At 56.4% G+C, this 27,818-nt stretch overlaps 9 protein-coding genes across 9 annotated transcripts; 4 read left to right on the top strand and 5 right to left on the bottom strand.

The window, feature by feature from the left end:
- Positions 1–91: 91 nt before the first annotated feature.
- Positions 92–4,268, bottom strand: CHGG_03154 (uncharacterized protein; the record flags this gene model as incomplete). Its single annotated transcript, XM_001229669.1, has 2 exons — positions 92–356; positions 445–4,268. The coding sequence occupies 2 exons, from the start codon at positions 4,266–4,268 to the stop codon at positions 92–94; spliced, it is 4,089 nt and encodes a 1,362-aa protein (XP_001229670.1).
- A 665-nt stretch (positions 4,269–4,933) lies between these two features.
- CHGG_03153 (uncharacterized protein) lies at positions 4,934–7,687 on the bottom strand (the record flags this gene model as incomplete). Its single annotated transcript, XM_001229668.1, has 5 exons — positions 4,934–5,294; positions 5,374–5,546; positions 5,601–6,305; positions 6,359–6,906; positions 7,459–7,687. 5 exons carry the CDS (start codon positions 7,685–7,687, stop codon positions 4,934–4,936), a joined length of 2,016 nt encoding a protein of 671 aa, XP_001229669.1.
- Positions 7,688–8,327: 640 nt separating this feature from the next.
- CHGG_03152 (uncharacterized protein) lies at positions 8,328–10,088 on the bottom strand (the record flags this gene model as incomplete). The annotated part of the gene is made up of 5 exons (XM_001229667.1): positions 8,328–8,417; positions 8,476–9,283; positions 9,334–9,530; positions 9,590–10,033; positions 10,086–10,088. 5 exons carry the CDS (start codon positions 10,086–10,088, stop codon positions 8,328–8,330), a joined length of 1,542 nt encoding a protein of 513 aa, XP_001229668.1.
- Positions 10,089–10,843: 755 nt separating this feature from the next.
- Positions 10,844–13,504, top strand: CHGG_03151 (uncharacterized protein; the record flags this gene model as incomplete). The annotated part of the gene is made up of 1 exon (XM_001229666.1): positions 10,844–13,504. The coding sequence occupies one exon, from the start codon at positions 10,844–10,846 to the stop codon at positions 13,502–13,504; it is 2,661 nt and encodes an 886-aa protein (XP_001229667.1).
- Positions 13,505–15,807: 2,303 nt separating this feature from the next.
- CHGG_03150 (uncharacterized protein) lies at positions 15,808–17,465 on the top strand (the record flags this gene model as incomplete). Its single annotated transcript, XM_001229665.1, has 6 exons — positions 15,808–15,898; positions 15,964–15,989; positions 16,108–16,198; positions 16,258–16,509; positions 16,576–16,867; positions 16,925–17,465. 6 exons carry the CDS (start codon positions 15,808–15,810, stop codon positions 17,463–17,465), a joined length of 1,293 nt encoding a protein of 430 aa, XP_001229666.1.
- A 1,268-nt stretch (positions 17,466–18,733) lies between these two features.
- On the bottom strand, positions 18,734–19,633 carry CHGG_03149 (40S ribosomal protein S3; the record flags this gene model as incomplete). The annotated part of the gene is made up of 2 exons (XM_001229664.1): positions 18,734–19,493; positions 19,611–19,633. The coding sequence occupies 2 exons, from the start codon at positions 19,631–19,633 to the stop codon at positions 18,734–18,736; spliced, it is 783 nt and encodes a 260-aa protein (XP_001229665.1).
- Positions 19,634–20,434: 801 nt separating this feature from the next.
- Positions 20,435–22,833, top strand: CHGG_03148 (uncharacterized protein; the record flags this gene model as incomplete). Its single annotated transcript, XM_001229663.1, has 2 exons — positions 20,435–20,615; positions 20,741–22,833. 2 exons carry the CDS (start codon positions 20,435–20,437, stop codon positions 22,831–22,833), a joined length of 2,274 nt encoding a protein of 757 aa, XP_001229664.1.
- Positions 22,834–23,833: 1,000 nt separating this feature from the next.
- Positions 23,834–26,072, top strand: CHGG_03147 (uncharacterized protein; the record flags this gene model as incomplete). The annotated part of the gene is made up of 7 exons (XM_001229662.1): positions 23,834–23,899; positions 23,976–24,081; positions 24,148–24,299; positions 24,365–24,856; positions 24,910–25,169; positions 25,220–25,658; positions 25,713–26,072. 7 exons carry the CDS (start codon positions 23,834–23,836, stop codon positions 26,070–26,072), a joined length of 1,875 nt encoding a protein of 624 aa, XP_001229663.1.
- A 359-nt stretch (positions 26,073–26,431) lies between these two features.
- CHGG_03146 (uncharacterized protein) lies at positions 26,432–27,446 on the bottom strand (the record flags this gene model as incomplete). The annotated part of the gene is made up of 3 exons (XM_001229661.1): positions 26,432–26,621; positions 26,674–27,228; positions 27,391–27,446. The coding sequence occupies 3 exons, from the start codon at positions 27,444–27,446 to the stop codon at positions 26,432–26,434; spliced, it is 801 nt and encodes a 266-aa protein (XP_001229662.1).
- Between the last annotated feature and the right edge of the window lie 372 nt (positions 27,447–27,818).

The raw sequence follows: 27,818 nt of genomic DNA, 5'->3' as shown, positions 1-27,818 counted from the left end.
TCAGTCCCACCACCAACCACCACCCCTCCCATTGCCCCGTGACCCCCACCCGAGGCCGCCGCCAACAACCCCCCTCACCTGCTCACAGCGCCTAGTCTCCCCCCGCCAACCAGCTCTCCCACTCGGCGTGCAGCATCTCGCGCTCGACCTTGTTAACGACACGCATGGCGACGAGCAGGTCGTGGCGGTAGGCGCCCATGCGCTGGCGCACGCGCCGCACGCGCCGCGCCGTCGCCCGGCTGGTGGCCGATCCGAACTCGGTCGTCCCCGCCCCGGCTCCTGCGCGCCCCGCGTCTTGGTAGGGGGCGTCCAGACTGAGGGTGGTGGCGTTGAGGAGGGTTTGGAAGGTGGTGTAGCTGTTATGGGGGGAAGGGGTGTTAGTGGTGGTTTGGTGGGAAAGATTGGGTGGAAGGGAGGGGGGAGGAAAGGGAAACATAAACATACCATTGGCTTCCGCCGTCTTTCCTCGGGGCCATAGTATTATTACTATTACCCGCCGCCTCGTCCAGATCAGCCAGATAGATGGCCTTGCTCATCATCAAGTTCGGCCCGACGCCCAGCCGGCTCATGTACCGCGCCGACTTGCGCTCGACCCACCACGTCGAGCTGGCCTGGGAGATGACCACCAGGTTATATGCCGCGCTGGCCGCCAGCAGCAGCAGGATGAGTCTGTTCGCAGTGACGATCTTGAAGATCCGCCTCACCGCGGCAAAGGCCCACATCATGACGCTGGTGATGGCGCTCTCCATAAACGACCGCCCCGTCTCCAGCATCATGTCGGTCAGCGTGCGTGGGCGCACGGCCGCGGTGCCGGACTTCTGGAGCAGTTGCTGGCCCTCGGGGGTGGTGTCGGGCGAGAAGACGACAATCTGGGTTTGCTGGCCAATGTTGCCGTACACCTGGATGGCACGCTTGGTGCGGCTGTGCGGGCCGAGCTTGCGCACTTGTTCCGTGGCGATGTCGGCGACCTCGTCAGCATCGTTGGCCGCGTCGTCGAGCGCTTGACGCTGCACCATGTTCTTCCAGGCAAAGGCGGGCGTCTTGGACCAGTCGGCTTTGGTGTAGATGGCCAGCTTGCACTTGGATTTGGCGAGGTGCGTGATGACCACCTTGGTGACGAGCTTAAAGGCGTGGGAGTGCGGCAGGTGCCATGGGGTCTTGATGTGCGTGACCACGTAAGTGATGTGGTCGTTAAAGATGTCAATGGTCTGCGAGTCAGTGACATCCACCGGCTTCTTGCGGCCGAGCATGTCGACGTAGTCAACCTTGAAGCGGAACTGCCGCTTCATAAGACCGTGGTCCTTCAGCTCCCAGGGTCCTTGGGTGATGTCCTTCGCGCCGCGCTCAAAGTAGAGCTTAGGGAGAATGAAGCTCTTGTCTCCAAAGAGAACATGGAAGCATGACTTGGCACTAATCTCAAAGTGCCGCTCGGCCACGCTCTTGCCCATGCCTTGAGGTTCATACGTTACCGGGTGCGTAGGTAACTGGAGCTTATGGTTCGACTTCTTCAGGCCGCGTGACCTATTACGGCCGTGCGAATCCTGTCCCCGTCTCAAGACGGGCCTGCCAAATGGTGTGCCGTTGTCAGCCGGTGTGTTGGATGACACCTCCTCCCAGCTCTCAACGCTGGGGCTCCGCTTGTCGTCCTGCTCCTTATTCAAGGTTGACAGTGTTGCAATGATCTCAGACAGTTCCATCGGCTCTGCCGCTTGGAGGTCATCAACCAAGAGGTTGAGGCGGGACTGGAGGAGCGAGAAATCCTCTAGGAACACCTTGATGGTGATCCGCGAGTATGTGATGTCCGGCATGTCCTGGTTCAGATGCAGGAAGATGAAATCGCAATCCCGGCCTGGTGCAGCCGTCAGCTCCGTGATGCTATCGAGGTTGATGGCATACGCCACGACCAGACCCATTTGGTGGCCGTAAAAGTACATGCGGTCCGGCGTGACAAAGATGCGTCCGTTACCGGCCATTCCCGCGTCTTTGCTATCGGGTGACGCGCTGGACCAAGCGGCGTTGAATACCAACACAGGCTTGTCATCTGGAAGCGCTGTTGGGAAGAACAGCCGGAACTGCGCGTACTGCGCCCTCAGCTCGGGAGGGTAGTTGAGTGGGAACTTCTCCGACGGCGCCTGCTCTCGGATGCGGATGTCTGCAGCTGTGGCGTCTACGCTCACCGTCTTCCTGTGCGAGTTGGCCGGCGTAGGCAGCTTCTCGACCGTTGGCGTCCTAGGCATGGCGGTGGCCACGAAGGGATCGCTCATATCCGGCTTGGGAGTATTAGGAATGGAAGGAGTAGGGCAATACATGGACGTATAGGGACTGCTTCCCCAGTAGTTGGCCAGGACCGCGCTCGGCAGGCCACGAGAGGCTCCTGCATTAGCACTCGCCAGTATGGCGGTTTTGCTCAGATTGGTCGCGACAGGCGGCCTCGCCAGAGTGATAGGAGCCAAACTTCCTGGGGTTTGATCGAGCAGGGAATTAGGGACGCGTAGCGGAGGAGGGTACCCGAGATGAGGAGAGGTCGCCGTGCTCGAGGTCATGCTGGCTCCCGTTCCTGCGCTGGACGGATCCATCGAGCCCGTGAAGGCCGATTTGCGGTGCAAATCCAACTTCTGCATGATACGCGCAGCATGCTCCCGTCCACTCTCGCCATCCTCCCGGCCAAGGTGAGTAGTAATCGCCCTGCGGGGAGGAGCGTCGAAGCTCGCTCGCACCATGTTCCCGTCCGGGCCCGGGACGGGGAGAGTCGTTTGCCTTTCCACCACGCTAGCCTCGTCAAGATTGTCGAGCATCTTGGCCGAGAACTCCGGAATCGACGGTGGAGTGATGGAGAAGGCCGGGTCGGTCCCTCCCAGAAGCGAGCTCTGGTCCCGGCCCATGCTAGCCTCGATCGCCTTCTTCTTGGCTACCTCGAACACCTCGAGCCACTCGATCAGCTGTGCTTGCGTCTCGGCCTGCAGCATGATGGTCTGCGTCTTGGTCTTGATCTCGAAGCAGAACCGGCGCTCTTCCTGAACCGCCGGCCTCGCGCTGCACAGCAGCACTCCGATCTCGTCGCCTTGTAGCACGCCCTGGGGGCCCTGGATCAACCACCCGAAGATACCATCACGGCAGTAGTACCACCGGCGTGTCCAGGCCGTCCTAACGGGCTTCCCAGACAGCACACGCAGAAACAGCCACCCTTGCTTTTCCGAGATGACGGCGGCCTGGTCGCCCCGCTGGATGCTCATGGGCCCCTTGGAGCCAAGGAACGGCACGGTCGAGATGCTGTAGTCTTCCAGCTCCCTCGACGGCTTATACACGGCCAACGTGCTCTCGCCGATATCCCGCCTCGCAATCTGCGCCTCCCTCTTAAACACGGACTCGGTCATCTCCATCTCCCTCGCCCAGCCCCTGATCCTCTCCAGCTCGCTTCCCCACGCATTTTGACCACCGAGGCCGGCCGCCTGACCACCCGTGCGCCGCATCTCCCGCCCAACATCGGCACAGACGCGCACGAGCAGCTTATCTAGCCCCGCGCGCACCTGCGGCGCCATCTGGCAGTAATCCAAGCTCGCCTTGAGGTACGCGCGGCGGGTCTCGAAGACGGCAAAGGCGTCCTCGCGCAGGGAGCTGGGCTCCTTGGTCTTGCTCTGGCCGACGTAGCGGGCGAGGGTGGCGTCGAAGGTCTTTTGGGCGGCCTCGAGGATGCGGCGGGTCTCGCGGAAGGTGCGCAGCTCGCCCTGGACGTAGGCGCGGATCGGCTCGACGCTGGCCGGCTCCAGGCGGCGCACCACGGCGAGGATGCCGCCCCACCAGTCACGCGCGCCGTCGGCGGCCCGGCGCAGCGCGGGCACCGTGTAGTCGGCATCGAGAACGTGCGAGTCAACGGGCGAGGCGATAGTCGGCGGCGAGATCTTGGAGAGGTAGGAGCCGACCGAGTCTTCGAGCGCGAGCACGTCGTGCACGAGCTTGGAGGTGCTGCGGACGTAGTTCTCGAGCCAGCGCTCAATGGCGTCGAGTTGGTCGGAGAAGTGTACGGCGGTGGCGCGGAAGGTCGGTGAGTCGAGGGCAGCTTCGTTGAGGGTTACAGGGATGGCCGGGCCGGTGTGCGAAGGCGGCGTCGGGAGTTGGGGTTGTAATTGTGGTTGTGATTGCTGAGAGGGTTGGGAGGATGATGGTTGGGACGGTTGGCTAGGGCCAGAGGAGGTTGTTGGCGCCAGCATCGTCGCTGAAGGTCGTAACCCTGCTAGGGCTGCCGCCGGTGGGACTGTCGGTTCGTTCATCTCGAGACTCGGGATCGGGACGGAGACGGGAGCTATCTTGTGTCCCCGTAGGGGGCTTCTTCTGTGCAGCCTTGGGTGATACAAGGAGGTATTTCAAGTTGGACTACTACCGCAATGATATCAATCATTTAAGAGAATTTATGGCTATCCAAGCTTCGTCATGGTCGAGAATATCCCGGCTGGGGATTCCAAGTTGGTGATGTTCAATGTATGGGGAGGTTGTTGTTTCGTTGGTTTCGTTGGTAGATGACACCCAATGACGTTCTGTTTCAGTTCAAGCCAATCCGCAGCCAAGCCACTACAGAACAGTTCGAGAACACCTGTGGCCTGGGATGTGCCGCTAACGGTTAGTTAGCGCCCCCTGAGCCGTTTTGATTAGGTAGGTGGGTACCTTTAGTGTTCCAAGACCGCCTATCTTGCACAGTGCGCGGCACCGTCTCCTTTTTCCCCTTTACTTTGCCCGATTTTCTTGGGGGTACTTCAACAACAGAGAGGAGCTCATCATCGGGTTTGCATGTTCTTCCTAGATAATTCGCTAGATCTATTCCACGGAATAACACCAAGTGATACACCCCTCGTTCTTTGTTTGCTGTCTTACTCCGTCACTTGACTACCTAGCAAAACTCGTCCCATGCCTCTGCTGTCCGAGATATCTGGGTGTGCTCCTAAGGTTGCTCATTGCCGTCATCCAAGTCATTTGGAAATATATAAGTCTTATACAAGGCCTTATCTCGCCCTAGAAGACACACCCTGGCAGGAATCTCACCCCTCAACTTGCTAGGCCTTTGAACCACCATTTGAACAGGGGTAAAGCCAGACATGTTGGACGGGGCAATGCATGAACCAAGCCCATCGCTCTCTGTGCCGTCAAACGCTAGCACCGGAGGCGTCTGCCCCTTTGTATACCCCTGGTAAAGCATTTGGGGTGACTGGTAGGTGATCCGTAGCAGAACCGACCTTGGCTCTTCTAGATTGTTGTTAACACGACCTGCAACTTTGCTTGATGGCTCAGCCTTACCTTTTTGGCTACACAAAACTAACAAAGACTTGTCGTCGAGAAACTTGAGGTCAACAATAGCTACGCCATCAGGTAACCTTAGCACACAAGCTCTTGTTGAAGTCGGGGTGTTGGCGCTTTCTGCAAGCGGGACGTCGGTACGAATAATGCAGACTAAATGATACGTTAGCTGAAAGCGTCATCCGCAAAGGCATATCGAACCAACTCTGTGACTTGTCATCTTCTGGAACCATCGCGGTAAACGTCGGTGCTGAAAGGTTCTGAAATACCAATTAGCACGCCATCCAAACTCGAGCCGTGGATAGCAGACTCACCTTATGAGGCCGGCCCATCCACAAATCATGTTTCCATAACTTTCTTCCAATGGATATTTCAGTCCCTTGGCCAAACTTGACACCCCGCTTCTCTGCGTTGGCAATGCCATCAAAAACAGCGTTGGCGCTAGTGACCAAATAGTTCAACAGAAAGTCGATGCGAGGAAACACCTTCATGTATGGCCGGCCTCTCGCTTGCTCCCGTAACTGCTTGTCTAAGAGGTCAACCAGAGACACGCCCGGCGCTATCATCTCCTGGTCTTTGGTGTAATCCTCCTTTGCGACCTCGTCGAAATACACTGACAAAGGACTGCTAGCCAAGTAATGTTGGATGTATGACAGCACTCTGGGGCTGTCCATTGTTGCCTCTTTCTCAGACAACTCCTCGGTGATTGAAGACGACCCTTGCTTGTCGATTTCCAGCCGCAGCCAGATTGAGAAGGCGTTGAAGTACTCCAGCTCGTCCATAACGACTGTCAAGATTCTGTGAGCAACCATCATCAGGCACGAAACAATCTCCATGAGCTTGGCAATCTGGGCTTCATCAAACCCGATGCCCTTTCCAGTGCCGTGGAAGCGCGCAATTCCGAGCAGGCGGCTGAGGATGGCACCACACCTTTCTAGTGCGGGTACAAAATTTCCGTGGACCAGGCCACGAAGACTGGTAAGGCCAGATACAACCGCCTTTTCCCAGCGCTTGTGTCCCTATAAACACAGTGAGTTTAGATCATGGTTTGAACTCATTAAGTGGGACTTACTCGTTCACCGAGGGTGTCCACAAGCCACTCCTTCACTGGCTCATAGACGTGGCCTGTAACCACCGTGTGGTAAAGCGCCTGAACGACCGTCATATCTCCGTTGGGCATTTTCTTGAGATCATCCTGGACCCCGGCCATAAATCGCCGTGGCAACTCCCGCGTCGACTGCCAGTCGCTGACCATGTGTGACTGCGTGGATTTTAAATACCGCAGCAAATTTTGCAACGTGGTTGTCTTGGAGGCCAAAAGCGACAAATTGGCCGGAGAGGAGTCTAGGAAGGCCAGATTCATTGGTACCAAATACAAAGCGGTACCATCCCCGGTCTCTGGTCGAAGCAACAGCATGTGAGTTGAAACCTCCGGGCGCGAGCTGTGTCCGCAGAGATGGAAAATTTCGTCACCACCACGAGGGGAGTGCTTTGCGGTACCGATGACGAACGAGTCGTTGATGCTGAGATGTATCCCGCCATCAGTCGTCCCCACGACCATAACATGTACATCGTCGGCTTCTTCGGTCTTGAACGGCCGAAACACAGACTCGAGCGATGCTGTTGACGAAAACAAGAACATGTCATCCCTACTCCAGTCAGCAAACACCTCGTCCCCTCGGGAAAAGGACAGCCACTTGCCCTGACCCGCCGGCAGGCAACGGGCTGAGTTTCGGTAACGACGTTTCGGCCTCCAAAAAGACCAATTCGCGCGGCAAATCGACCGCCACATCCCCCGTCCTCTCTCCATCCAGCAATATCCTCCTCTCCTGCTCACCCCCTTTCCCAAGGCCCCCCTTCCTCCGCCGACTCTCTCCCGTAGCATTCCTCACCCACGCAATGAAACTGATCTTCCCCACCGCAGCATCACCAACACCACCACCACCATCCTCACGCCCCCGCAAGACCCGGATATGATGCACCGCCTTGCTACTCTCCAACCCCACCAACCTCACCACGCCATCACTCCACCCAGCCGCCAAAAAATGCCCTACACCCAACCCAAACCAACACCACGTCAGCCACACAACCCCCAACAAAACCAAACCAAACCACACAACACGAAACAAAACAAAAAAAAAGGCAAAAAAGAAACCAGGCATAGCCACTTACCATCAGCCTTCCAGGCCAGGGCGTCTACGGTCCTGCCGCGCTCGACGCATTTCGAGACCAGGCCCTGGTCGCCGGCGCGCCAGACGAGCAGGGCGGCGCCGGCCTCGCCAACCGTCGCCGTCAGGTCGATGGCCGGGTTGCAGGCGAGGTGGCCGGCGGCGGCGGGGGACGATAGCGCGGTGGTGCCGAGGAGCGCTAGTTTCGCGAGGGGGGCGGGGTGGGTGGCCATGTTTTTTTCGGGGCGGAGGGGGGGGGGGGGGGGGGGGGTGGTTACTTGTTTGCTTTTTTCGTCTTCGGTTGGTGGTGATGTTAGGGGAGCGGGGTGCTGCTGTTGGGAAGGGAAGGGGAGCTGAGGTTGTTCAGATGCGAGAGAAGTAGCTTTTTGGGGTCCCTTCGTTGATGAGATTGAAGAGCACTCATGTGGTTGGATGGGTGATGAAGGCCATTCTTTGGATGTCAAGAGGTTGCGAAAAAGGAGGGGTCATGCCATTAATCCAGACTCGGTTTTTTGAAGTCGTGTTGTTTTGGCTTTGGTTGTTCTTGCCTGATCGTGATGTTGTTTACGGTTCTGCCCTCCGATGGGGAATCCTCTGTTGTGTGTATGGTTCCAATACTCGCACTGTACGTCTACTTGTAATGGAAACTGATTTCAGGAGAGCAGGAGAGTAACCGTCGCCAATCTCAGCGTCCCCACCTTTTTCAGCGCTTTTGTCCCACGCTGGTAAAACATCCATTCACTTGGTGTGTTTTGTAAGTTGGAATATGATAAATAGGACATTTTTCCCGCCTCTAGCCACGCCGCGCACCAAAGATACATGCCTGCTCCAGCGCCAGCCTCCCTCGTTCCTTAGCCCAGCCTCTTGCTCTTTCTACTCGATTACATAGCCCTCGGCAACCGATTTGATCTCCTTGGAGAACGTAACCTCCTCGTTCATCTCAATCAGCTCAACCGATCGGACCTATAGATGGATTGATTAGCCGACGCTTTTCACTGCTTTGCGGATAGAGAAAACTTACATCAACGTCCATGAAGGGTGTCGTCTTCGAGAACCGCACTTGCATCGGGAAGAACTCGTCCTCGTCGTCCGTCTGCGCCTCAAACTCAAACGCCCCGCTGGGGTTCTCCTCGCTGACCGTGCCGATGGACCACTCCAGGCTGTCGCCAGAAACCTCGTAGACAGCGTCGAAGCTGGAAATGGAGGGTTCGGCACTTGTGAATGGTACAACAACGCTGACATCCTTCAATGTATCGCTTCCGGTCAACTCGTACTCGATTGTCAGCGTGCAGTTGCCATCCGAGCCCTTGTTAACCCAGACAGTAAAGGTAATGGGTAACACGCTCGTATCGTCCGCTTTGGGAGCCGCCCGCCATCGGAGAACGCCCACGGCGTTGTTCACAGGGAAGCCCCGCGCTACGTTGGCCATTTGGATCGTCTTGGAACTATTGAATGCGTTCTTGTCCACGTTGGGATGGGTCCGGAACTGCGCGCCATGCGACGGCGTAGCATCGAGGTTCAACTTAAGCTTGGTGAGCGACGCATCCGTCACGCGCAGCGACAGGTCGCCGCTGACGGAGAACGAGTTCAGGCCCCCTTCTCTGGAGATTTTGGCCGTAATGGCCTCGTTGATTGTGACGTGGATCGCGTCTCGGTCTAATGTCGACGATATCCGAGGGGCCGCGCTCGGTTCTGGGGCAGACGGGGTGGCGACGGGCACAAGGGGGGTGTCGTCCACTGGCCCCAGCTCTGTCTTTACGCGTTCGAACATGTCTGTGGTCTTGGACTTCTTGCCCAGCTGCATACCCTTGCCCTTTGGTGCGGTAAACCTGCTTTGGTCAGCTCGCGTACCCAGGTGCTCGTCCCAAAGATGGCATACTTGGACTTGTTCTTCTCGGCCTCGTAAGTATCGTATGTCTCGGTGACGGCAGGCCGCACCGGGGGAGTATACGTCGGGTAGACGGGCGGCCGGCTCATGCCACCGCTGCGACCGCCGCTCCTCCCAGACTCCTTGCGCTGCATCTCCAGCTGCTTGGCCTTCCTCTTGCGCTCCTCGGTGGCCTCCAACTCTTTGTTCTGTGAGGCGGCTGCGTCAGCAACCAAAATCCAACCCATAATATCCCGAGCCAACGTACCCGGGCAATAATCTCCTGAATCCGCTCTTCGTGACTCTCCATCTCCAAAAATGTCTTAATCTGGCTGGTGGTCAAGTTCTCCCGGTACCCGAGCGTCACCAGTTCGTCGAAGGCGCTAATAAGCTCGAAGGCATTCCTGAGGATTTCACGTTCGTCGAGACTCCTGCAGGTGCTGGTCACGACCTGGGCGAAAAGGTGCAGCGAGTCGATGTCCTGCAGAATGTTGGACTGCTTGTTGGTGATGAGCACCATGTACAGCTCGTCCAACGGCTGGTAGACAAATCGGACATTGTCCTGCTCGACGGTGGTGTGCTGTGTGCCCGAGTTCGCCGCCTTCGGGAAGGACGCTAGGAGGGCTTCGATGCGCGATCGCTTGATGTCGTGGAATGACCGCGCGAGAACGGCCTTGCCGCCGCGGGTGCAAATGGACGCAGCAAGGACAACCTAATAATTTTGTCAGCTTTCGCGGGTACCCAGGGAAACGGAGAAAACCTACCATCTTAGCTAGGCTCAAGGTGATAGTAGTGGTGGTGACGGTGGTGCGAGTGTGCGGCTGGCCTCCCTAGCTTCGACTCGGAGGCTGAAGCCGCTGTCACTAATTGGCATTGGCACACTGTGGTTGATCTGGCTTTCCGCCACTGCTAATCGAGGGGCTGGCAGCTGGCAGCGCACCAGCGCGTTGATGCACGGACCAACAAAGGAGAAGCAGCTGAGCTCACCAACTGAAATGCAGGGACCATTCAAGTGCGATCTTGTTTCCGATCCATTTCCAACCTCAACAACAGCAACCAGGCGACCAACAGCTTCATCTGTGAAGTTGCCCCGAACCCACCGACCCTGATCACAGACTATTTTACATTACGCGACTCGCCGTTTCTGCTCGAGGACACAATTACCGATCGCGAAATCTCCGTGCTCGGCCGACATTGTTGCCACACGTATCGTATCGTTCGCGATTGATCCGACATTGGATCATCTGCTAGTTTTCCAGTATTAAGTCACGAAAACCACGGCATTTCGCCGGCCATCACCTCACACAACTACATATCCAACAACTCCGTTCTTCAAAAGACCAGCCCATCACGCTATTCCAAATTATCCTGACTCGCGCCTTCTCTACCGCCTCACTGGCCGGACCTTCCAAAACACTTAATGCCGATGTGCTTCCAGTAGCAAAGAAGGCTACCCAGTTTATCACAGGGCCTTGTGTGTTTCTCCTTCGACCAACTACCTCCGAGCCACACACAATTCATGATGGAAAATGCTGGGTTATCGGTGGAGACTGGCCCGCCCGATCAGCTGGACCAAGCGTTTCAACTAGACTTCGAGTCTAATGCGGAGCTTGAGGCTTTCGAGGCCGAGGGGCTCGATTTCGGACTAGACGGGCCATACGAGGAAGTTGAAAACGGTGTCGCTGATGAGGTCCCCGCTGATTCGTATGCGGGATTCGACCACATCCTCACAGGGCACCTCCCGGACGATGCCGCTGTCGAACCCGAACTTGAGCACACGGGCCCAGAGGTTGCCCCTCCCGCCACCAATGATGAAACGGCGCAAACCACGGAAGCCATTGACAATGCCAATGGTGCCGACGATGACGCCAAAGCCGACGGGGCATATCAGGACGAGATTGGATACGAGGATGACGAGCTCCTGGCCACTGAGGCCAACGTTGAGTTGAGCAATACGGAGGCCGATGAGACAGAGATTGCTTTGGCGGACACCCTGTCCGAGGGCAACCCGGTTCCCGTTCCGGTGACGGATGATGGCGGCCACCTCGAAGAATCGTTGCATGGAAACGATGTGTCATGGGATCAGGACGTCGACTTCCAGGGCCATGATGAGAGCATAGAGGCACAAGACCCGCTTGACGACGCCAATACAGAAGAAACCCCTCCTCAACCGGAAGGAAACGGCGTCGCTATTGACACCTTCGACGATGAGGCTACGCGCGGGCACCCCGTTGCTGATTACCGTGGCTTTAATCTGGAGAAAGTGCTCGACGATATTATGCTCTCTCGTGCCAAGATCCCGGACATAGAAGTTCTCTACAACCAAGAGTGTTATTCCTTGTTTGGGACCTCGGAGGACGACTCTGATTCGTATTTCCTTTCTGGAGTCGAGGAGCTCGACTGCCCCCTGTCACAATTTCTTTCTGCGCTTCGTGCTGTAATCTCAGACGAGATCGCCGCCACGGATGAACTGGTGATCCGCTTTGACCCTCTCGAGCTCGAGTTTGGGGAGCGATCAAACGAGAAGTTCCTAAATCGCACTTTTCGTGAGATACTTGATTGCCATTCCGCCCTTGGCCAGGTACCTGGCGCACCCGCGGACCCTGTCCTCCACCTGACTGTGCGACGCGACAGCGAGGAGCATTTTCTCGAGCTCCTCTCCAATGCGTCCCGGTTCAAGGGCTCCCCGAGTAGCGCAGAGGATTCTGAAATGTCAGAGAACCATGAGGAGGAATCCCGGGCCAACGATCTTGATTATGAGCAAGCCCAAGATGAGGCCTTCGAAGACGGAAATATGGATGAGTATTATGACGAAGGCGGACATGCCGACGCCGATCATGAAGAGCAGGGTGAACCCGAATCAGCTCTCAGCCACGATCAGTCGTCGGGAGAGCAACGGCAGGATGACCAGTTTGACGTGACTGCACCGCAAACCTCGGATGCTGCTGACGTAGCTTCCGGAGACGAGGGGCGCTTTGAAATTCCTTCCGCCGAAGGGCCCTCTCATGACACAACGGATGACGGAGCTGGTGAGGAGCAAGCCTGGGACGGACAGGCTACAGAAGACGACACTGGTGCGGCCTCGCAGCACCCCGAAATTCCGGTCGAGGAGACGGATGAGGTCAACAACCAGCCGACAGAACAACAGGGTGATGAAGTTACCGAAACCGCAGGTTTCGGTGCAGTCGATGAAGACGCGGCGTCCAATGATGGTGTATCCGAACAGGAAGCAGGTTCTAACGGTAAATCCCCCTCTTTTCTTTCTCCGACTCCGCCTATTTCTCTTTACAACTCGCCGGTCAAGTCTTCCCCTCCTCCGGTCCAAGAAAAGCTCTCAGTTTCGGCTCCAGTACGAGTGCCAAGCTCGATCGGAGTTAACGAGGAAGCTCCTTGGGATATTGATTATTCGGATGACGAATATGAACACACTCCCGGCAGCAATCTCGAGAGCAAAACATCACCACCCCTCCAAATACAAGGGCAGAGCCCAATCTCCCGGTTTCTTGGAACGAACTTCAACCGGACTCGTGGCAGCTCTGTGGGATCTTTCTATAGCAGCAAAGCTTCCGAACCCAGTGACGTTAGCATGACTTTTTCCGTCGACGTTGATGCTAACGGTGATGCTCATCAAGATGACGATCTCATACTGGCGTTCGACGATGAGCCCGGCTTATCTGCCATCCACGAAGGAGCGGACGAGCACGAGGACACGATTACCTACGATGACCTAGAAAATCCCGACAATGATGCCGAAGATGTGCAAGAGCCGCTTGCCGCCGGAACCTTCAACGAATCCATCGTTGAGCCTTCAGAGAATGGAGGCCATGACACCGCCGTGGCGGAAACGGCATCTATTCACACGAGCACGACTATGAATGGCGACGAGATTGACTACGACGCGGATGATACCGCAGACGGCGTCTTCACGCCAGCAAACGACGATGCTCAACAGTCGGCGGCCGCCTCTGGTGACGATAAAGACGAAATCGACTGGGAGAATGATGAGGATGAGTACGAGCAACAGCCAGCGATTGAAAATGCCGGTGCCGACTACGAGGAATCGAAGGAAGTTCCTCTAACCCCACCGAGCGTTGCTGGTAAACGGAGCAGGGCTGACGAGACAGAGAGTCTTGCCGAAGAGACCGGTATGCCGCCTCCCGCTAAAAGGTTGCGCCTTCACTAACGGCAACCCAGATTACAAGCGTCGCCGGACCTGAACGGAAGACTCCCCGCAACCCCCTCGATGATTTCTTATGCACCCAAATATGGGTTGTAGTTCAACCTCACATTGGCTATTTATTATTTCCCCCAACCCCGCCCAATCCCCCTCCCCGTTTCCAATGTTTGACAGGTAATATCTCGACACAATCGGCAGCGCCTTTTGAGCGACTGTGCTAGGTAGGTAGGATTTTCCACGACGAGTCTAAGATGACTCTCCTGGGTTTTGAATCCCGGCCAGCATGACCGGAGTTCGCACCCTAGACCAAATCATTCGGACATGTCAGCAGACGAACAATCCTTACGAGCATGGTTTACCAGCTCAGCAACGCGCCAAAACGGCGCCTCGACACTCCATCTAACTCAGCATTTTTTTTACCCGCCTTTTCAACTGTAGGACTACTGAACAATTCCGGAGTTGGTGGATCAGAAAAGGTTATTGGGGCATGGATTTTGGGATGGCACTATTGCTTCATAGACCTCGGACTTGGTCCATCAGCGGCGGTCATTCGCCCGAAGTTACTTTTTTGTCACGGAGGTTGGGTTGGTCTGGGCCTTCCCCTGGCTGCCGTTCTGACCTTCCAAAGCTTGGGGGGTTAGATGAGCTGGCGCTGACACTCTCAAAAGGACGGCGAGTGAGGGGATGGATGGTTTTCTTTCTTTCTTTCGATTCTTTGGCTGGTACGGCTGTTACTTAAATCACCCCGTTTTTTGTGGTTAGGGGACTGTTGTCCCATCTCTGGGCGTGACGCGATGAAACTACGAAACTGTCTGTTGAGTGTATAGGTAGTTATCGCCCAGTACGTGTTTTGGTGGTTGTAATAGAGTCTCGAGACAAGTACATACATGCATGGAAGGCCATCATACCGTGATGTGATGGCCCTATTTCTGAACCCCTTGGCATTCGCACGAGAGAGTCTACTGTGTCGATATTTGCATAGCTCAGGGGTATCGGAACCAACTGCAGAAGTGGTCATCCCTATCAGAACCGCATATATGCATGAAATATGTTTCCATGTCCCCATGTCTCTCAGATCTTTATAAAAAAAGGTGACAACCAGTTCAAGCCGAGCAGTTTCGCACACAAACATCCACGCTGTCCAGCCACTCAGTTTCGTTCAAGCAAGCAGGGAGTGGGGGCGCTGACGTGGTTTATGGCCCTAACTGTGGGTTAAGAACCGAGGCAAGGTTGTGATCGGGCCCGCTCTCCTCACCAAAACCAGCCAAAACCCCAGGTGAGATGAAGGGGGCTTTCATGTGGAAAGCGCCCTTGACGAGCCGGACTCTCAACCCTAAATGTGCGTGTAACAGTTCCCCGCTGAGTCAGAAACCGGGTTAGTTATGGGTGAGAAAATGTGACTTGGCTTTTGTTTTAATCTTCGTTTAATCTTCAAACGAGTCTGGCCAAGACCAAGATTCGCGGCCTCTTGGCGGGAAGAATCTCTCAATCTCGTTGGTTTTCGTGGCTGAGTCCAGTCCCTGTTGCGATTTGGCGCGTGCCAAGGTGTGTAACCTGGAAGTGGAAGCGCAGGTGCTGGTGGCTGCGGGCCTTTTTGGAACACAGCAAGTCTGGCCGCTCCCCCCAAGGCACAGGCGCGGCCGAAAACAGGGGTCCCATCACTCAGACAGGGGTCACCCGAGATTCTTGAAACCGCCGCCCGTCCCCAGACTTCCACCCTCGCACCACTCCAGCGTAGCAGGGGCCTTGAATGAAACTTGGCTCTCCACGGCGCAAAACAGCTGTTGCTAACCACCTCCACGATCATTGCACGAAAGAGGAATAACGGACTCGCTCGTTTCTTGAATGACCACGGCCGTAGTGATTTTTTCACTTTTTGTAGGTGGCACTTGAAAAAAGGAGGAACAAGCAAGCTGGAAGGGCCTAGCGCGCAACAAACGCTGGACAAGACTCGGCTTCGACTTCTGTCCTCTTCCAACGCTTGAACAAGCAGCCGGACGAACGAACGGAACACTCCCCCGCCACACCCCGTCGCTCGAGGAACCGTCGGCCGCGATCGGTAGCACCCGGATGCATCGGTGGCAGAGAGAGGCCTTGCTGAAATCTTTCCCGTTGTTTTCCCCCGGAGTTCTCGCCCGGCGCGAGCGCCCTGCCCCTCTCTCTACCAACCTCAGCCTATCGCTCCGACAGCACTCAACCGGGTAGCGCATTGCCGTTACCCCGACCGTCGCTTCGAGTTGACCTTTTCACTACCGAAACAATGCTGGAAGACAAGTACGGTTCCTCCCGCTGGAAGCTGTCCTGCTGCCATGGCACGGAACGGAGGGGGCGCAGTTTCGCTGACACCTGAGGGCAGGTACATCGGTCTGGCACTAGCCATGACATCAAGTTTAGCCATTGGTATGCGCCTCACCCTATGGTCGGATGGGATTACAGCAATAGATCGCTAACATGCTGCGTCACAGGTACTAGTTTCGTGATCACCAAGAAAGTAGGATAACTTACCCCCCTTCCCCCCTCCAAAGCCGACACCGGCCGCGCTAGAGGGCCAACGTATCACGCATACCGAACAGGAATAGTTGTGCTGACCAGGGGCTTGTCTGCTCTAGGGGTTAATGCATGCCGAGGAACGGCATGGCTTCGAGGGCGATGGATTTGTCTACTTGCGCAGTCCCATCTGGTGGGCGGGCATCATATGCTGTACGGATCTATTCGGCGCTGGTTATATCTCGGACAAATGCGCTGACGGCACTTCACAGTGGTTCTCGGAGAAATCTTCAACTTTGCGGCCTACGCCTTCGCGCCCGCCATCCTCGTCACGCCTCTCGGCGCGTTGTCCGTATTGATAGGAGCTGTGCTGGGTTCCTACATCCTCAAAGAAGAGTTGGGGACTTTGGGCAAGCTGGGAAGCGCAATTTGTCTGATTGGGGCCGTCATCATTGTCTTGCACGCGCCCCCTGACGAGGATATCGAAACGGTCGACCAGATTCTTAACTATGCGATTCAGCCAGGTTTGTTTTGGCCCCTATCCTCTCGGCCACCCAAATATGGGGCGTGTTCTTGCTAACCTGCATCAGGGTTCCTGTTGTACGCGATTTCCGTCTGCGTCTTCGCGGGCGTCATGATTTACAAGGTTGCCCCGGTCTATGGGAAGAAGAACCCCCTCATCTACCTGAGCATCTGCTCAACCGTCGGGTCGGTCTCAGTGATGGCTGTCAAAGCGTTCGGCATCGCACTGAAGTTGACCTTCGCGGGCCACAACCAGTTCTCGCACCCTTCGACCTATGTCTTCATGATTATCACCGTCGTCTGCATCCTGACCCAGATGAACTACTTCAACAAAGCGCTAAGCCAGTTCCCCACCAACATGTACGATCTTCACCCCCGTCCCCTAGCAGCCCTGCAACGTTGACTAACCTCCGATAGTGTCAATCCCCTCTACTATGTCACCTTCACCACCGCCACGCTGTGCGCCTCATTTATCCTCTTCAAGGGCTTCAACACCACCGAAGCCGTCAACACGCTCTCCCTCATCTGCGGCTTCCTCGTCACCTTCACGGGCGTCTATCTTCTTAACCTCAGCCGTAGCGACCCTAACGGCACCAAGATGCTTGCGCGGCGTAGCAACGGCGATGCCACAGGCACCGACATGATCTCGAGCATCCAGACGCGCATGAGCATGGAGGCGCGCCGGTCGCAGGGCGGCGGCAACCGCTCGAGCGACCGCGAGGGCCTGATCCACGCCTACGACGAGGAGGCAGCCGGCGGTGGCTTCGGCCTGACCGACCTCGCCGAGGATACCGACGAGGAGAGCTCCGACGACCCCCGCTCGCCCATGATCCCCAACTTCCAACCCCAGAGGTCTAACGGCTGTCCGCCAAACGGCGCCGGGGCGGCGCATCTCGCTGTCAAGGGCGGGAATAATGGGTCGATAGAGCTACAAAATCGGAAGTCGGGGGAGAGGTGATGATGCGTTGTCAGCCTTTTTCGGGGGGTTTTTTTTTTCTTTTTTTTTTCCTTTGTTCTTTCGCATTTACTGTTCTAGGCGCCCCGCCAGACCGGCGCTCTCGAAATCACTTCGCCTGTTTATTGTTGTTGTTGGTCTCAAATAGCAGACAAACAGAAAGGCAGACAGACAAACGGACATCAAGTCCGCTTTTTACTTCGCCCTACCATCTCGGCACAAGATTTCGATCCGCCGCCTCAGCGACAAATCCCAGATTTACGGAGCAACAGACCGAGCGAAAGACTAGAGGCCGAGATGAAAGACAGAATTTGTTTGGTTATACGTGAAGGTGGAAGAGGGAGGGCGTTTGGTCCCATGTACAATTTTTCTTTCCCTTCACTTTCTCTGGGAGGGGGGGATAACGGGCCGGGGAGTTTCGGCGGATCTCATGAAAACAGGCGGGATGGGAGTGGAGGGGAGGAGCGCGGGGAAGAACGAAATATGCCCGACAGCGCAGGACAGGACGGGTTTTGGAGCCGGAGGCTGCGGAGGGCAGGCCGGCCGGTGGGGTGGCCGGGGGGGGGAATGGGTTCTGATGCCAAAATCTCATGATATCTGTTCTGGAGGCGGGCGGGCAGGGCGGGTGGGCAGCGTAGCACATCATTGCACGTCTTGGGCGTTCTTGGGATAGTTGATTTAACTTGGCCTCTTGGGGGTTCTGCTTCTGTACGATTTTCTAAATCTGCCGCGTTGCGGCGTTGTACAATATGATGAGGCTCGCTTGTTTCTCCTTCCTTCGATGTGTGTGCGTAGCGGGTGTTGATATACGCATACCTCCCGCCTTTGGGTGGGCGGGGAGGAAAGGGACAGTCAGATCGCCCGCTTGGCTACCTTACTTGGCATCAATCACATCACAGTACATGCCATGTCGGTTTATTGAGAGGTATAATTCCTCGTGCGAGTGCAGGATCTTCCGACGTTAACTGCCCTGTCCATGGGTTTATTTGGATAGTTACAAATCCACTCTCCAAAGCATCATTCCGTCCGTTTTCCCGTTTCAGACTCAATGCATTATGCTCAATGTTGACGCCGAGTGACCCATCCATCATCCGCAACCATACCGTCGAGCGTGTGGCGCGCTCGAAGAAACCCTCCCAGTCAGAGCCTGCATTCGTTTGCGATTACCAACCGCTGGAATCGACAGCCTGGCTGTGCCCAAAACCAGTGCCCAAGTCGGTGTCGCCTCCCTGACCGGAGAAAGAAGCCACATCACCACCACCGGAGCGATCCTATTGCTCCGCGGGGGCGGGCTCCTCCTCACCGGCCTGCTCCTCCTGACGGGCAGCCTCAGCAGCAGCCTGGGCGGCGGCGGCCTTAGCGCCGTAGTCCTGGCTCATGGGCTGAACAACCGGGGCCTCGTCCTTGGGCTCGATAATCGTGACGGCGTCAGGGAGCGATTTCTGCGGGCCGGCCTTGCCCTCGGGGTCGCTGCCGCGCATAATCTTGACCTTAATACCGAGCACACCCTGGCGGAGAAGGACGTGACGGGTGGCGCTGTCGATGAAGTCCTTGGCCGGCTGGCCGGAGTGGATCATGAAGCCGTCGGTGAACTTCATGCTCTTGGCGCGGGCGGCGCGCAGCTTGCCGGAAACGACGACCTCGCAACCCTTGGCACCGCTCTCCATGATGAAACGGAGGACACCATAGCAAGCACGGCGGACGGCGAGACCGTTCAGCAGCTTGTACCGGAGCGACTCGCACTGGGCGACGGCCGAGAGACCGCGGTTCTGGACCTTGGCGGCGTAGAGGGAGACCGAGTTCTCGGGGAACTTGAAACGTTTCTGAATGAGGCTGGTGAGCTCGCGAATGCGGCGACCCTGCTCGCCCAGAACCTCCTGGGTGTGTGTTGCGCGGATGATGATGTCGGTGACGGTCGGGGTGACTCGGACTTCGACGCCGGAGTAGCCCTCCTCAGCGAGTTCTCGCTGGAAGAACTCATTTAGCTCGGCGTAAAAAACACCGTCAGCAACGAACTTTCTCCTCTTGGAGCTGCAAACAGTGGTTATGTCAGTCTTGAGCTCCCTCTAGCTTCATGCACATATAGAACCATGATTTTGTCCGCTCGCATCGCTGATTGCCCATCGAAAAGGTGGTTTCGCTACTTACATCTGAGTACCGGGAACAGCCATGATTGTGATTGTGATCTGGCGATAATAATCCTCACGACTTCAATTGTTGGAGATGTTGAGGCACGGCGATGTTGACCCAACTTTTTTCGGACTGGGGGAAATTCGACCTGCACAGGGCTTTTTGCGAATTCTTGGTGGGCTGTCTTGCCCGGTCTGATTGTGAAGTGGAGTAGGGTTTGCCTCAACCAATCAGTCACTTCTCCGACTGAGAGGGGTGCTTCAGCAAAAACCAGGCGTGGCTGCAACGGAATAATGCAGCCTTGCGGCTGGCCTGGTTTAGGTGGGGCGCTAATCGCCTATCGACGTCAAGTGCGAACGGTTCCCTAGTCCGTCAACTCCACTGGGTGTAGGCGCAAGTCGGCAGGCACGGTCTTGTGATGCTGTTTCCCCAACGCTTCCACAACAGTTAACGGAGGAAGCTTCCAAGCTACTGTCGGACTTGCAACATGTGCTGACCATGCCAGCTAGCCCCAGTCTCAGTGTCTCCCTCGCCACACAAGTTACTCGCGGATGAACACCAGGACAGGACTGCCCCCGCGATTCTCCATCTCCCTGTCAACCTCGCAACTCTCGGTTTGCCTGATCGGTTTGCCTGACTGAGCTGCTTATCAAGCTCCCGCTACAGCTCCGCCCGAAAAGTACCATCCTCGTTTCTTAGCCATGTCGGCTCCTCAGAGCAAGCACGTACGTGATCCTCTGCTGCAACCGGGGGGGATTGTACTAAAAAAAGAGTGCGTTAGGTGTATCCCAATGTGCACGCCCTGCGAGGCGGGCAGCCTCAACTGGGCGATTTGGCACTTAATGACTTCCATCTCGTCTTCCGATTTCCCCCCGAATCAACCGCCGACGCCGACTCGCATTCTAAGAACCCGGTCAAGCAGGTTTGGTTTGCGTTCCACGTCATCTCCCAGTGCACGCTGCGGCCGACTACTTCCTCGAGTGGTGTTCCCTCATCGATACGAATCCGTTTCCGGGACTTCACGTATGTCTGCTTCAACTTTCCCGACGAAAAGCAGGCCCGAGATGCATTCGAATTCGTCCGTGCGAGGACCTGCAGGCTAGGGAGCATAGAAAACCTTCTAGCCTTCAACTACACCCCCCCACCAGGCTCGCCAGAGAATAAGATCAATGGTTGGGACCTGTACGACGCGAAGGCTGAATTCAAGCGACAGGGCATCAGCGAAAAGTCGGCGGACCTAGGGTGGAGGATAACCATGATCAACAAGGATTACGCCTTCTCCCCAACGTACCCAGCAGTGCTGGCAGTACCGTCCAAGATTTCGGATAGTACCCTGAAGTATGCTGCGGCTTTCCGCTCTCGCGCCCGGATCCCAGCGCTCTGCTACCTCCATCCTGTCAACAACTGCACAATAACCCGCAGCTCACAACCGTTTGTGGGGCTCCGAATGAAGCGCAGCATTCAGGATGAGCGCCTCGTCGGAGCCTGCTTCTCTGCCAATGTGGACTGCCTCGATACAGGACCTGCGTTAAACACGGGGGAGAGCCCCTCTTCCAGCCACGTGGACCTGACCGCCGAGGGTGCAGAGGTTGATACCACGTCGCTCGAGGCGGAACGTATGCAGATGGAGGATGAATTTATTGCTAGTATTAATACGCAGTACGACGAAAAGACCGGAAAACGACTGGTATACGGGGCTCAGCAACACAACCTGATTGTCGACGCCCGGCCTGCCATCAACTCTTACGCCATGCAGGCTATCGGAATGGGTTCGGAGAACATGGATTACTACAGGTTCGCGAAAAAGGTGTTCCTAAATATAGACAATATTCACGTCATGAGGGACTCCCTAGACAAGGTCATCAGCGCCATCAAGGACGCCGATGTTTCCCCTTTCCCTCCGAACAAAGATCTCCTAACCAAAAGCAAGTGGCTGAAGCATATCCGCGGCATCCTGGACGGCTCGGCTATCATCGCGCGGCAGGTTGCCATCCAACATTCCCATGTGCTCATCCACTGCTCCGATGGCTGGGACCGGACGAGCCAGCTGAGCGCATTGGCCCAGCTGATGCTTGATCCGTACTACCGCACCATTGATGGCTTCATCGTCCTGGTTGAGAAGGAGTGGCTGTCGTTTGGACACATGTTCCAAATGCGGTCGGGTTACATGAGCCATGAGAGCTGGTTTACCGTGGATAGTGAAGCGCTGGCGGGCTCATCAATCCGGCCGGGTGAAAGCGAAGGCCGGGGGGATGCGATCGAAAACGCCCTCGCGAGTGCAAAGAGGTTTTGGAACAAGAGTGTGGGAGCCGAGAAGGAGGCATCGTCATCATCAGAAGTGGAGGAGCCCCTAGCTGTTGACGAGTTGAAACAAGGCCCTGCGCCCATCACCGAAGACCAGGCCACGAAACCCAAAGATGTGTCGCCCGTTTTTCACCAGTTCCTCGATGCGACCTATCAGCTTTTCCGTCAACACCCAACGCGGTTCGAGTTTAATGAACGCTTCCTCCGGCGGTTGCTGTACCATCTATATTCGTGCCAGTACGGTACCTTCTTGTACAACAATGAGCAGCAGCGTCGCGAGGCAAAGCTTCATGAACGCACACGGAGTGTCTGGTCGTATTTCTTAAGCCGCCGTCAGGAATTCACGAACGACCAGTATGATCCGACTATCGATGACCTCACCAAGGGGCGGGAGCGGCTCATCTTTCCGCGGCTGGGCGAGGTGCGGTGGTGGCACCAGGTGTTCAATCGCACTGACGACGAGATGAATGACGACATCAATGCCTCTCTAGCCACAGCGGAACGCGTCGCGGCATATCAAGCCTCGTCAGGGTTGTCGGAGCAAGGTGCTGGTGACAACGCAGGGACCCAGTCCGAGATCGCATCTGCGGACACCGCGAGCTCATCCCACCCTCAACCACCGGCTTTGACTGCAAGCCAGTCGGTGCTCACGGGCGTGGAGACTGCTCATGAGGCTCTTACGCCAGAAGTCAGGACGTCAGCGTCATTCAATCGTAGTGCGAGCACAGGGGTGGTGCCCGGTGCCCTTGGGGCATTACAGGACCGACTCTCTGGGCTGAACATTGGGAAAGGCGTCTTCGGCGGCACCGGTAGTCCGAGTACGGGTAGGAGTCGTCCGGGTGGGCATAGCACAGAGACTAATGGTCCTGTCGAGGATCAGGGCAACAAGAAACCGGAAGAGGTGGGCGAAGGGCAGGAGATGAAGAGTATGGACTGAGCTAGGTCGGGCGGCATGAAGCGGGGATTGTTTGTTTAATCAGCGATTTTGTTTGTAGGGGCTAGATGGACTAGGCATGCTCTCTCATAAGAAAGGCATAGAGGAAACATTGGCAAGGACATGGTCTACCTATCATGGATATGAAGCTGGTTTTGTGATAAAGGGGTATTTGGACGCGATGCCAAAGGCATCTCGGTACCCTAGATGGCTTGGTGTTTTCATTGCTCAGCGCCGTCTTAATTACCTAGGTACATACAAAGAAGAAGAGCGTTTCAAAATAAAAAGAAGAAAAAAATCGCTTTGATGTTGATTTCATGCCATCCGGCTGATTTCGAAAAACACCCGAGTTGGAAGGGCTCCCCTTGAAGCGTGAGAAGCCTTACCCCACCCCATCAGCAGCCCCGCACTGGACATGGCTGGCTGGGCGCGCTGGGCTCAGAGGCTACGCACTGGCCAACCAAGCCGCAAGGCGGCAAGCTAGCAGCGACCCAAACGGGACATGCCTGGATTTTGACGGCCTGCTGCCCGCATTCCACCCACGCCGCACCTGGGCTGTCTGTCTGCCATCTCTCAATCCATCCTCTCCGCAGCTTGCCGATTTTTGCTACATCTGTGTTATGGTCGCCAGTGATTTGACCACGACCCTACATCAAATAGCATTTTCCAACCCACGGCTTTACGCCAACCCAACAATACAATCAATACCTGGGGAGTCAGTTACCTAGGTAGCTACCGGCGAAAACGAGCTTCAGCATACCTAACTAACAAGCGGGCAGCCCACTCTTGCTGCCAGTGCATTCGTTAAAGGACGCCCGGTCGGCCAACACCCACATCCACTTTCCCATTGCATCACATCCCGCACCACACGCGATCCCAGCCGCCATACCCAGCGCCTGCCCAAAAAAACCCAGCCTTGATTTCACCCCGAACAGAACACCGACTCCCCGATTTTCCTGCGACAGACAACCGCGCAGTTTCTTTCTTTCCACAGTCGCCCGCCATGGCTGACGCGACGAACACCAACGATGAGCTCTACCCCATCGCCGTGCTGATCGATGAATTGAAGGTATGGCGGTGACGAGGCCTCCCTTTCCCCCCTTATCCCTTCCCGCAGTTGCCGTGACTAATATTGCGTGTTTTAGCACGATGACGTCTTGCTCCGACTTAACGCTATCCACCGTCTATCGACGATTGCCCTTGCTTTGGGTGCTGAGCGCACCCGCGAGGAGCTGATCCCCTTCCTTGACGGTCAGCCTGCCCCGCCTCTCGCCCGATATCGCGGACTCATTCATCGCTAACATACCCCGGCTGCAGAGTCCGTCGAGGATGAGGACGAGGTCCTCGTCGCCCTGAGCGAAGAGCTCGGGGGCTTTATCGACTACGTCGGCGGCCCCCAGTGGGGTCACGTCCTCCTCTCCCCACTCGAGAACCTCGCAGCCATCGAGGAGCCCGTGGTGCGGGACAAGGTATGCGCGGGGGATGCAGTATCGGTAGTAACCCGGCGCGTTGGCTGACACACCCGTTTTTGCAGGCTGTCGAGTCGCTAAACAAGATCTGCGTCGATCTCTCTCCTCAACAAGTCGAGGAGTACTTTATCCCCCTCACGATTCGCCTCTCCAAGGCCGACTGGTTCACTTCCAAGGTCTCGGGGTGCGGCCTCTTCACGGCCCCCTACTCTAAAGTCTCGCCGCCTATCCAAGAACAGCTTCGACAACAGTTCAGCCAGCTGGTCCACGATGACACGCCCATGGTGCGCCGTCAGGCCGCCACCAACATGGCCAAGTTTGTGAAGGAAATGCCCGCCGCGATTGTTGTGGAGGAGATGATACCCATGTTCCAGCACCTAGTCCAGGACGATCAAGACAGCGTCCGGCTACTCACCGTTGAGATCCTGATTTCGATTGCCGAAGTCGTTCCCAAGGAGCAACAAGCGAGCCACGGTGTGCTCCTTACCTCGCTACGCAGCTTGATAGAGGACAAGAGCTGGAGGGTGCGGTACATGATCGCCGATAGGTTCGAGAAGGTCCGTCAACCGAGCGACAGGATTGCGGTGAAGATAACTAACCCGATGTGTAGATTGCCAAGGCGGTCGATGAGGAAGTCGTGGCTAGAGATCTGGTGCCCGCTTTTGTAAAACTACTCAAGGACGGCGAGGCCGAGGTCCGGACTGCGAGCGCCGGCCAGATCCCCGGTTTCTGCGCCCTAGCCGAACGAAACACCCTTATTAACGACATCCTGGGCACAGTAGAGAACCTGGTCTCAGACAGCTCGCAGCACGTGCGTGCCGCTCTCGGAACACATATTAGCGGCCTGGCCCCGATCCTGGGCATGCAAGTGTATGGTCCCTGCATAGCCATACCAAGAGATATCCACTAACTGTCGACAGGACTATCGATCATTTGCTGCCCATGTTCCTCCAGATGCTGAAGGACGAGTTCCCCGAAGTCCGCCTGCACATCATCTCCAAGTTGGAGCTGGTAAATCGGGTCATTGGCATCGATCTACTCGCACAATCTCTTCTCCCGGCCATCGTCGAGCTCGCCGAGGATAAGCAATGGCGCGTGCGGCTCGCTATCATCGGCCACATGCCCCTACTCGCCGGCCAGCTGGGTGTCCAGTTTTTTGATGATAAGCTCAGTCAACTCTGCATGGGCTGGCTCGGCGACACGGTGTTCTCCATCCGCGAGGCGGCAACTCACAACCTTAAAAAGCTTACTGAGGTATTTGGTGTCGAGTGGGCCAACGAGGCCATTATCCCTAAGGTGATGGCGATGGGAGCGCACCCCAATTACCTTTACAGGATGACCACGTGCTTTGCCATCTCCGTGAGTAAACCCTCGTAAGACAGTCCTCGGGTGGTAAACTGACAGTCAGAACAGACACTGTCCACCGTCGTGACTATGGATGTCATCGCCAAGTCAATCCTGCCCATGCTAGAAAAGCTCACAGCCGACGAGATCCCGAACATTCGGTTCAACGTCGCAAAGACGTACTCGGCCCTGATTGCGTCGTTACGCCGGCTGCCTGAAGAGGGCACCATCTATACGCTAGAGCAGGCCAAGACACCGTTTACGGCGTCGCCCAAGGGTCAGCAGCTGATCGACGAGCGGATCATGCCCAGTCTCGAGAAGCTCCAGAAGGATGACGACGTGGATGTGCGGTATTTTGCGACCATGGCGGCGGCCGCAGCGACGGGACCGATCGGGGCTGCTGGCGAGCCTATGAACACATCACCATAGAAGAGAGAGTCATAATGAAGCCATCCCGTTCTTGCCTTTGTTCTTTCGCTGCGTTTGCGGTTCACTCGACCTGGTTTATTCTTGGCTTCCCCACGGGGTCATGGTGGGTGGTTAGATGATGGTTCGAGTACTGTAGGGTATGGATCGCATGGGTCACCGTTGATAGACCGGTCACGGGCATGTTTGGTAAATGTGTATGCGAAGGGGGGAACAGGTCTATTATGGGCATGTGGGGTGGACACTCGGTGGGAGGGGTGGATAGCCATCGCTTCGCCTCGAAAATGATGATGATACCGCCAACGTTAAAACGCTATCATTCTTACTGGTTCGCCGGGTATCTCTTGTTGCCTTTGCTAGCCCTAACCAGCTCCTAGTTCCCGCCTCAATCTTTTCGAAACACAGCGTGCTGATAGTCTGCCCTTTGACGCCCCCAAAGCTGAAGCTCGGATACGGGTACTCTCCCCGCCAGCCGCAGCCTCTCCCCCGGCCTCGGTGGGCCGTGTCTTGGTCTCGAACCAGTCGCGCAGTTCCGCCTCGGTCCAGTTGCAGCTCGTCACGAGGAATATCCCGCCCGTCCGCAGAAGCAGCAGCACACGATCACCATAGCCCTCGCAGATCCGCCGCCCCTTGCCCGTCGCGCTCTCCGCTAAGCGACACCGCGTCGAACGTGCCCTTGTCCAGCACCACATCCCACCCCGCCGTCCCACCCGGCACCGCTTCCACTTCGCTCAGCGGCCCGTTCAGCACATCCCACACCTTGAACTCCACCTCCCGCTCCCCCTGTGTCTCCCCTACCCCCTGTCCCTCACCTTCCGCCTCACCGTCCTCTTCACCACCCCGCCCTTCCCTCCTCGAAACACCCACCGCCCTCGCCAACTCCACACTCCGCTCACTATAATCCACCCCGACCAACCTCCCGCCCCACCCCTCATCGCGCAGCGCAAACAGCATACTCCCGTTCCCACAGCCCAGATCCAGCACCGCGGCAGACGCCGGGTCATATTCATGCTCGTGGTCGTGGCCGTGATTGAGGGCGTGTTCGTCGAGGTAGGCGACCATCTTGGCCTGGGCGTCCGAGTCGTCGAACCACACGGTGCCTTCGTCGCGCGGGTTGGCCGAGTGGTTGGTCAGTTCGCGGGTGTAGAGGGTGTCCCAGCTTTTGGGTTGTATGGAGGCTGGTTAGTGTGCGTTGTTGGGGGATTGGGGATTGGGGATTGGGAGTTGGTTGGGGGGAGGGTGTAAGGGGAGGGCGTAGGAAGGGATATGGTAAGAGATGGATGGAAGAATGGGAGATCAAAGAGTGCTGGGGGGAACCAACTATTCTTTTGTGCCGAGGGCAGAGGGATCGAGGTGTGCTGGCGTTGGGTCTGCCATTTTGGAGAGTTGTATGTCAAGTCAGAGAAGTGATAGGTGGAGGTTATTGCAAGACGACTCCCAGGTTTGATAGTAATTTTGGTTTACGATACACCGTGTAAGACGGCGAGGGTTTTTGTCAAGACGGCACTGCATTAACATTCTGCCCTGCATGGCGGGGTCGTGGAGGGGCAGCTTGACCTGCGCCGAAAAGGAAGGCGGTGAAGCCGGCCTCTCCTCTCTGTCCCTCATGCACTTCTACTGTGTACGCTGCAGTACACTGCGCATGTATGTCCCAAACACCCTTAGCTCCCACTCGGTCTGCCACCGGTCATCACTCAAGTTACCCAGGGTATATAGACATGCATAGCATGGACAAGAATTAAATCCGTC

This window comes from Chaetomium globosum, genomic scaffold (genome assembly GCF_000143365.1).
Source record: "Chaetomium globosum CBS 148.51 scaffold_2 genomic scaffold, whole genome shotgun sequence".
Classification (NCBI taxonomy): domain Eukaryota; kingdom Fungi; phylum Ascomycota; class Sordariomycetes; order Sordariales; family Chaetomiaceae; genus Chaetomium; species Chaetomium globosum.
Note: the sequence above shows the minus strand (reverse complement) of the source record. Positions and strands in the feature narration are given on the sequence as shown.